General features: G+C 34.0%; 1 protein-coding gene across 1 annotated transcript; it reads right to left on the minus strand.

Annotated features, from left to right (window-relative positions):
- Nucleotides 1-4,455: 4,455 nt before the first annotated feature.
- Nucleotides 4,456-7,768, minus strand: LOC149795489 (uncharacterized). The gene is made up of 4 exons (XM_089963812.1): nt 7,463-7,768; nt 6,950-7,180; nt 5,867-6,097; nt 4,456-4,629 (listed from the first exon to the last, which is right to left on the minus strand). Exons 1-4 carry the CDS (start codon nt 7,613-7,615, stop codon nt 4,456-4,458), a joined length of 789 nt encoding a protein of 262 aa, XP_089819938.1. The 5' UTR covers nt 7,616-7,768.
- Nucleotides 7,769-9,624: the final 1,856 nt, after the last annotated feature.

Raw genomic sequence — 9,624 nt, forward strand, 5'->3', positions numbered from 1 at the left:
CCGAAATATATAAGAAAATCAATAGAAAAGTGGAGCATTAATGGACTTTTTCTGCAAAATTACATTTGAATACCACAGAGACACAGTGTTAGTTCATGCTGGAAAATGACATATAACAAGTGTGAAATCTGACATAATAACAAATGCAGCTAAAAGTAATTGCTGTCGAAAGCTGATGTTCCAGAAGGCCTACTGTAAATAGGCAAGCATTCATGACACCATTCGCTGATAATGATGTAGATATTGTGAAATAACTTATGCATACATGTAACATGGAAAATTTACCCCCTTACTAATAATACAACTGGTTAGTGCTACCTGAACTAATAAGTCTTAGCTTTCTGCATCTAAATGCATGTTATAAAGGGTTGGTTAAAATACTTAATTATTATGTGACAATATGCAAAATGCTATCAAAACACGCATAAGACATATCAGTGATATATCTTAAAAAACGTTATGTCTAAATATTCTGTTGGAATTGTGCTACAGTAAATGAAATATAGAAAGAATGACATTTTTGCCTTGGCATTATCTCCCTCCTCGTAACACTCATTTGCAAGACAGCGACACTGTTTAAATAGCACAAAATTGTACAAGAGCATGAGAATAATTAATAATAAGCTTTTGCAATCATAGGTTTATTCTTTCTTATGCCAATATGATGATGAGTTGTATATTATTATACCACACTCAGGTTTTGCATATTCAACAAACAAAATCTACATCTAGAATGCAAATAGGCTATTTTATTCATTTATATACTCATGTATCTGTGTAGAAGACATTGGACAACATTATGGACTCCACTGAAATGTTTCCCCTAAAATATTATGTATGGACATCACCCACTGTTACGTAAGCTGTATCGCGTGTTTCAGGAATAATTGTTTAAGGAATGCAAATGGTGATTTAAACTATACAACTTCTTTCTCTGCATGACTACTAACAGTCTGGACCGTAATATACAACAGTGAATTCACGTTGTTTTTTTTCTCACTTATTCCTTGTTCCTAATTCAATAAGGATTAAGTAACCAGTGACTTATTCTCCATTCCCACCAAAGAAACTTACATGAATAAACATCTGACATTATACTGAACCATATATACAAACAAACCTTAGCATCATTAAATGAAACAAAGAAGGAATGAAAAATATACCATGCAGCAGATATTTAAACAAGCTAATTCAAAGTAAATGTTAATTAGTAAACAGTGTTAAATACCTAAAAAGGTGGCCCTAAGAAATACTAGTGCGATATAACATGGATTCTTTAGGGTACTCGATGTAATTTTTGTACATAATGCAATACCTAACTACATGTTGTATGAGACTGTAGATTTGAAATCTTGTCAAGATGAATTTACACAAGCTTTAGGAACTGATACTCAAATATCACAAGTCCAAAGGAATTTTTTTTTCTCACATATTTTTTATCTTTTTGTTAGCATTAGTGTCAATTTTTATCACAAGTCTGTTTCCTGAAAAATGAAAACAGATTTTGTCGACTCATTGTTATATAAGTCACATGTACTTAGAAAAGTTATTATTATTATTATTATTGCATATCGATGATTTCACAGTATTTGTCCACACCAAACTGTTAAACTTTGATTGCTTTCATGATTGATATTTGCATCATCACCAATTTAATTTAAACACCGTTCCAACAAAAAAGACATTGTTTATTTGCCAGTCAATTTAATTTAAACACCGCTCTAACAAAAAAGACATCATTTATTTGCCAGTGAATCATAGGTGCTTGCATACATGGTTCTTTAAGTACGTCAGGGTAGTCTTGATTGTTAATTAGTCACACTGGAGTAATGGTTGTTTTCCTAAGTCTAGCCTTTAGCTATTCTCCAGACTGGCATCGGCTGAGCAGAATATGAAAAACGGGAGTGTCGTGTGGAAAATGAGGCGTGTTATGCGAATGCGTTACAGGTAAAAATGGTGAGTCCTTTGAGAATTTCACGTGTGTTTGACCCAGAAGTTTGGGTCCCTGAGAGCCCCGAGAATCAAACCATTAATTGCTGAATCCAAGTCTGGGATTTTGAATATGCCTTATTTTGAAATTTCCTTTCAGATGGCACAGACTTTGCAGTCAATGAGCATGTTTGTAAATTTGAACTCCAATTTTAAGTACATAGATATGTAGAAAAATATTTAATCTGCAAAAGTTCATGATATAAACTACAAAAACTACAATTAATTATCAATACACACTGGCATTTATAGGCAGATTTGATATAAATGAAGAAATGGAGTTAAGACTGTCCTGCCATATGCCTTGAATAGTTCGGCTATTTTAGAAACTGGATGAACAAAGAATTACAGGTTATAATATCCAATCTCAAAAGGATTTGTTTCGTAAGACTGCCATAGTAAATGTATGAATTGCATACGAAACAGTGATATAGACAGAAGAGGATCAAACCATGAGCAGTGAAATTCTGGATACTGACAAGTGAAACATTATGGTCGTCGAAAACTAACATTTCGCAGAAAGCTTGTGCAACAACTGTCATACATAAAAAGAACAAGGAATTAAATTTAAAAAACTGGAGCTAACAATTTCAACAAGTAAATCAAACTGAGTTTTACATTTCTGCTCATTTTTAACCACTTATGGCAACTTTACATTTGTCAATGTAAACATTTCATTTGTACCTATTATCTTTGTGTTCACTGGTGATTGCTAATTATTCATTGTGGATAACGTCCCATTCATCTAAGGTCATTTTCATTTGTTAATATTAATTTTATATTTATCGGTGCTAATATTTCACCGGTCCTGGAGTGGCCGAGTGGTTTAAAGCTCTCTCCGTTACGGATCACTGCCATCTCACCTGTCTGCGTGGGTTCGAGTCTCGGATTCGGCCAATGTGGGTATGTGAGAAAGCTTGCCAGTAGCTTCTCGTGGGTCGGTGGTTCTTTCCGGGGTTTTCCCGGGTTCTTCCTCCACCATTAATACTGGCCGCCATGTATAGCCTATCTTGTGCTAAAAATGGCGTTAAACCCTACAACAACAACAAAAAAACTCATCGGTCATGGATTGCTATCTATTTGGTGCAGTTAAGTTTTTATTCTTTTCTTGGCTATTTTAAGTCCTGGATTAAATTAATTTGTTTGGTATTCGTCGTTTGAAACTTTTTATGTTTAATTTTGAACTTAATATTTCCGTGTGAGTAGGACTTCATTTTTGTCTGCAGGGGCCATTAAATATGTATTTGTCATTTATCGATTTACTAAAGAATGGTATATTTCTGTATGTGGTGCATGTTAAATTTCGTTCATTTGTGTTTAGCTTACATTCATGGTCTGTATTTGCTATTTGTCTTGGACATCTTTAAATGCTTGGTTCGGACATCTTAAACGGCTTTGAAATTATTCATAACAAAAGAGGCATTACAAGCTATGGATGAAATTTAAAGTATATTAAAGGAGCACTTTTTAAATCTTGCATCATGCATGAGAAAAATAATAATTATTAAAAAAATTAACAGTCCCAACTGATCCATTCTTACAGACAAATGAAAATATTATGCATAGTTAATGACTACATCAAAACTGTAGTTAAAAAGTTGCTAAATACGTAAACCACAAATGTTGACCTAGCATGAAGAAATAAAATGTTGCTAACAAAGTATGAGCATTAAAATAGAATGCAAGCAACAATAAGCTAGGAATGCTGAGTGTAAAGTTAACACCGGCAAATAAAAATTATAAGAGAAGAATGCAATAAATAGAAAGTTATGCACAATGAATTATTAAATATCACCATCTAACAAATGTGAACAAGAAAATAATAACATTTTGTAGAAAAATGTAATTTTGAATGAAAAGGTTTTTTAGATCCAGAAAGTCCAAAACTACCCAGCATCTACAAGCTATAGTTACAGATAGACAGTATGAAAGCAATTATTGCTTGACCATGTAAGTAACTTGAAAAAGTTGTAAACTGATAAGATGGCTACCATTTGGGAACTTTCATCGGAAAATAAAGTCTACAAGAGAGCATACTGTCCCTATCATCCATACTGTTGACACCTTAGTCGTGTTTATTATCAGAATGTCAAATCTGTACTTCTCTGTTCCAATGATTTCTATAAAATTTAAAATTGCATTATATTATATCAAAATACACACAACAGTTTAACTTCTAATACAGTTGGATTGTTACATGTTGCAAGCATAGAAGTCTTTTTGAGAAATTTCACCCACTCTTTTTTGTAAGTTATAAAATGCCATACAGGGGGAAATAACTAATTCTGTCAAGTACAAAACATACTTAAGTTACTGAATGGCATACATGCCAAGTATAAAACTTTCTGATAATGTTGTACAACGGCATATCTGGGTAAAATGATTCTGACAGGTGCAAATAATTTTTAATTTATAGAATGGCATATGTGGCAAATAACTCTGAATATGCCAATTACAAAAGAATTCTTAAGGAAGACATTCTTCTAACTGTGCAACTGCTTTCTCAATAGTTTGCTTAGAATCCGATGTAAATACAATACAGAACTTCAAAAGACAACCTGGTTCTGTTAAAAGCTTCTTGTAGCTTGCTGTGCAGTCATTCATACGGTTGATTCTTTCCTGCTCTATAGCATGGTATGCCTGAAATAATAAAATATTTTCTTTTAACAAAACGCAAATATTTGTTAAGCTTTAAGACCCCTTGCCAATTTTAAAGAAACAATTCTTTAACATTAAGTCTGCAAGCCAGCCGTCGACTTTGTATTTGTTTCCAAATAAGAAAACAGGAATATTTTAAAACATCAGAACAATTAATAGGCCTGGTTCTTTCTACATGCATATTCAATATATAGTTTTCATTTTATCATTCAGATAGGGACTGGTGGGGCCCTTAAAGCCATGGCAAACAATAAATAGATAAAACATTCGTTTATCACAGTTGCATATGTATAAACGTAAGTCACAAAGTAGTCATTGCTTGGAGAGAAATAAATATTATTTATGATTTATTAGTAGAAAAGTAGAAAACACTTAGCTAGCTCATACCCATTGTGGTTACGTCTGTTGTTGTTGAGCTAAACAATGGTTAGTCAACAATAATGTTCACCTTCATTCTTGAAATAGAGAACATGATTTGCTTCATTCCAGAATGTATCTATATGGGTCAATTGTTTTAACGTGAAATTGTTTTAAAGGCACATCTTTCGACAAATATTAAGCTAGTTTTGTCTTGTAGGTGTTAGATAAAAAATGATACTTCACAGTTGTGAGGACTTTGAAGTATGTAAGAGATATCAGTGGTGAGGACGTTGAATTACAAGGGTAAGTTGTCAGTGGTGGGCACGTTGAATTATAAGGGTAGAGTTGTCAGTGGTGAGGACGCTCATTTAGAAGGGTAAGTTGTCAATTGTGAGGGCATTGAATTACAAGGGTAAGAACTGTCAGTGGTGAGACCGTTGAGTTACAAGGGTAAGAGTTGTAATTGGCGAGGACACTAAGTTACGAGGATAATAGTTGTCATTGGTGAGGACGTTGAATTACAAGGGTAAGATGTGTCAGTGATAAGGACTTTGAATTTCAGGATGAGAGTTGTCAGTACTAAGGACGATGAACTACAAAGGTAAGAATTGTCAGTAGTGATAACGCTGAATTACAAATGTAAGAGTTGTCAGTGGTGAGGATATGGACAATTTGCAATTTCAGTAACTTAATCACATCTTTTGAGAAAATTTACCACTTGTAGGCAAAGTATACTTTAATAAAAATAAAGCATATCCCTTCACATTTGCTTGCATTCCTTTCAGTGATGTATATTTTTGGTGAGACTTATATTGTATATTTGTCACTGATATGAAAAGGCATCATTCAAAAAAGATACAGTCATGACTTTCTCATTCCCAGGAAACAGGATAATCATTATTTTCTTGACTGTAATGGCCTGCAACACACTTTTCAAGGAAAAAATTACTATGACATCATACATGGTATTTATGACCACATCTGGAGGATAATCAAGGGTTCCCGTTCCAAAGACTGGAAAAGCTATTGACTCATATTTGTCTTTGATGGCCATTTCAAGACATTCCATCATTAACGTCCCGACCACATCCTGTAATAAAATGCATAAAGCTTTAGATCTTACCATCAAGACTGAAATAACTACATATATAAAACTCTGAATGCATGTTTAAAGCTGTTAACCTATTACTAATTCAAACATTCTTTATAACTCATTCCTCCTTCAATACTTTAAGATCAACCAAACTAGGTTAACTATTATTTATTGAAAATTAAAACAAAAATACAAACCTCTGTTTCTGCATATCAAGATTGTTTTTCATTCTTAGAGATTTAATTGTATTTAAACTTTAATGGTGGAACTGACATAGTAATCCATCTAGGCTCCAGCAGATATATTTTATGAAAATTGAAGTGTATTGATTCTGTTGGTAAGGATGCTTCGACAATAACCAAAATCATTGTCAAAAAATAGACACAAACCAGGTCAATGCATTATGTGTGTCATACAATCTATTATATGGCGATGAATTCATACAATATGATAGCAAAGATCGGTAGAATGAATGTTAGTTTACTTCTTTCTTCATAACACTGTTTTCTGTATGGCAAAGAGCTGCATATAGGCGTGGAGTTTAGACTTCAGACAACAAGAAACAAGGCTAAAATAATCCAGAGAAATGTTCCTGAGGCCAAGGATTTAGAAACGAGCTTACATTCTGGGATCATAAACTAATAGGAACAGTCTCACAGTTACTATGTAATCTGCAAAATTGCTTTGAATAGCAATCAGAATGCACCAAAATCTTGGATGTCTCAACTTTGCTCCAAAGCTCAGAAGCTGAATTCACGAGAGAGAGAGAGAGAGAGAGAGAGAGAGAGAGAGAGAGAGAGAGAGAGAGAGAGAGAGAGAGAGAGAGGCTGGAAACATTATGTATTTAACTGTAACTGCTTTCTTCCCAGTAATATGTATTGGCAATACAACGTGGTAAACGGATTTGCAGTGTAGATTGCCTGGTCCACCCTTCAGTACTTTGCGCTCAGATACACCCTTGGGAAATTGCCTTTGGATGTCTTGCTGGAGTGCTGCGCCTGCTGTTCTATTAAGGCTTTTGGCCACCTCTCCCTTGTCCAATATAAGGTCAGGAGCGGCACTGTTCACTATCACGTCAACCTATAAAATTATTTAAAAATTTACCAATCAATGCAAAACAATGAATTTTCAGCGGGGAATAAACTCACAATGAAATTATCTTCGGGCAAGAAAATCATAAACATGTAATAGCAGAGGCAAGTATGTATATTGTAAATTTAAAGATGATAAAGCTGTTTTAAAATTATTCTAATTAACTTGCCATACCCTGACACAAAATGTTCGTCGTGTCTGTTAAGCACGACACTGGATATTACTTTTTTATTTACTTAATTACTTTCTCAGTGAACACAATGAACCAACCTTTTGTTCTTCAGTTTTTCCTTTGAAGAGTCGAAGATGAATGCTTTGTTGATCTCTGTGCACAAAACAAGCACTTTCTTTGCTTACTTTATTCAAGAGTTGGTTCCCTTCTTCATGCTGCAAGAAATCAATTACATTTTGTCGCGCTACCATAACATCTCGTTAACAATCTTGTCTATTACCCTGCAAACTTCCTCAAAGGCTTTTCTTGTACCATATACCTGAATTTCAAGCTCGGACTGACGTGTTATTTTTAAACACTCATCCCTGAAATTTTCTTCCATATCTGCTCGATGATTTTGCACAAAGAAATCAATTTTGTGGCGATTAGACTGAAATGTGAAGGAGTAAGGGGTGTATCTCATCAAACAGCCATTCACCATAATCACAACATTTTTGTGTATGTCACTTGTGGAGGTGACTTTAATTGTCCCCTCGTGAGACTTGATAACCAATTTCTTCTTGAAAGAACAATGGAGTTTCTCTAACTGTAATTTCCATGCTTTCAAAGAAAGAACTTTGTCAGGAACTTTGTCGAAAGTTCGATATTTAACGCATTCCTTTATACATTCAATCCACCTGCTAACTGTTCCTTCATTTGGTCCAATTATCCGGATTACATTTTCGTCTATTAGCCAATCCAAACACTGTTGACCAGAAAGACTTTCAATTTGCTTCTTTACAAATTTCTTCACAGTATTTGATTGAAATAGCTTTGCTTCCTCTTCATTTAAATTAATGATATCTATTGCAGCTGGTAACAATGCTTTTGTAATTTTGAAAAATACCTCATGGACATCTTCTTCTAGACCACTTATTTGCACTGTTTTATCGTTTGTCTGGATATCAACCAAGACACTCTTCCACCATTTGTGTCGAATTTTTAGCACTTCCATTTGTTGGTCCTCAAATGTCTCTGACTTTGTTATTATGCATTGATGATTGATATCACCCACAAGCTTCTCTAAGAAATCACGTTTACCCTCATCATCAGTTTTGTCTAAGAAATCATTAGGGTCTCTTTCGTAAGCGAAACCTATTTCTGTCACATGCTCAGGGTCAGAAAATGTGTATGCAACCACATTTCTTTCTTTTAGATGATGATTCAATTTTCTTTTGACGATGTCAATGTTGTCTTGTTTTTCTGGGAAAGATACTTTGCAAGAGTGTACTGCCTCCGTATTTCTTAATAATTCTACCACATGAGATCTCCAAGTCTCCACCTCGGTGTCGGTCAAGCATCTACCTGAATATTGAATTGAGATTATTCTGCCATAGTCTAAAATGGAAGGTTGAGAATGACATTTCTCTTTCAATTCATCTAAGAATTTTAAACGTGCAGTGCCTCTCTTCTCTTTGGGAGTTCCGGCAATTTCTCTTCCTAAATAACCACAGATGTAGGGATCAAGACCTAGTTCGTCAAGTCTAAACTCTTGGGTATTTTTCTTTGTGCCCTCTTTGTTAAAGCAAAATTTTAAAATTTCTGGTTCATTTCTGAAAATTTCAAAGTGATCAAGAAACCTAGCACTACTTCTACTATATATGGTGCTAGAGCTCCTAGATTTAGAGCTGTCTGTACTAATACTAGAGCAATCGGATTCTTTTTCAAATGACTTCTTATCCATGTTAAAATTTTTACTTCAACTCTGCAACTAATATTGTGTCCATCGGAATAGGTCTGAAATGAATAAATTGATACGTTAATAAGATAATACGAGCAAGATATTTGTGAGATAACATCACCAATATATATTGCTACCTGATTATGATAAAATGGAAATTATTTTTCTATTTTCAGTTAGTCACATACTTTATGAACTTATGTATTCTATTCTTTACGCACCTATGCAATATGGAAATAAAGTATCATTTGCACCACAGTCCACAAGTTTGATATTTAATGCTAAGCTACAAAAATGAACACTACAGCCTGATCACATGTTCTCTGGGTGATCTACACTCTTCTATGACCACAAAAAATAGCAATCATTATAGCAGAAACACAATTCAATAAGTCCAGAAAATATATTCCGTTTTGAAATCCTTGAACCATTGAGGACAGTGTTGAATTAAAGCTGATAGAGTATAAACAGCAGACTTGTAACACTAAAAGTTAAAAAGATCTACAATCAGTTCTAAACTCCTTCCAATACGTTTTCCCC

The sequence above is a fragment of the Sinohyriopsis cumingii genome, chromosome 7 (genome assembly GCF_028554795.1).
Source record: "Sinohyriopsis cumingii isolate HCF-2022 chromosome 7, ASM2855479v2, whole genome shotgun sequence".
In the NCBI taxonomy this organism is placed as follows: domain Eukaryota; kingdom Metazoa; phylum Mollusca; class Bivalvia; order Unionida; family Unionidae; genus Sinohyriopsis; species Sinohyriopsis cumingii.

Bases quoted from the DNA above. Each gene is read 5' to 3' on its own strand.
- LOC149795489 (XM_089963812.1), bottom strand. From the start codon at position 7,615: ATGGTAGCGCGACAAAATGTAATTGATTTCTTGCAGCATGAAGAAGGG. The intron at 6,098-6,949 runs GTTAAATACATA...ATTTTATTACAG, and splicing joins CTGGGAAGAAAGCAGTTACA to GATGTGGTCGGGACGTTAAT. The intron at 4,630-5,866 runs GTATCTTTTTTG...TTATTATTTCAG, and splicing joins GGAATGAGAAAGTCATGACT to GCATACCATGCTATAGAGCA.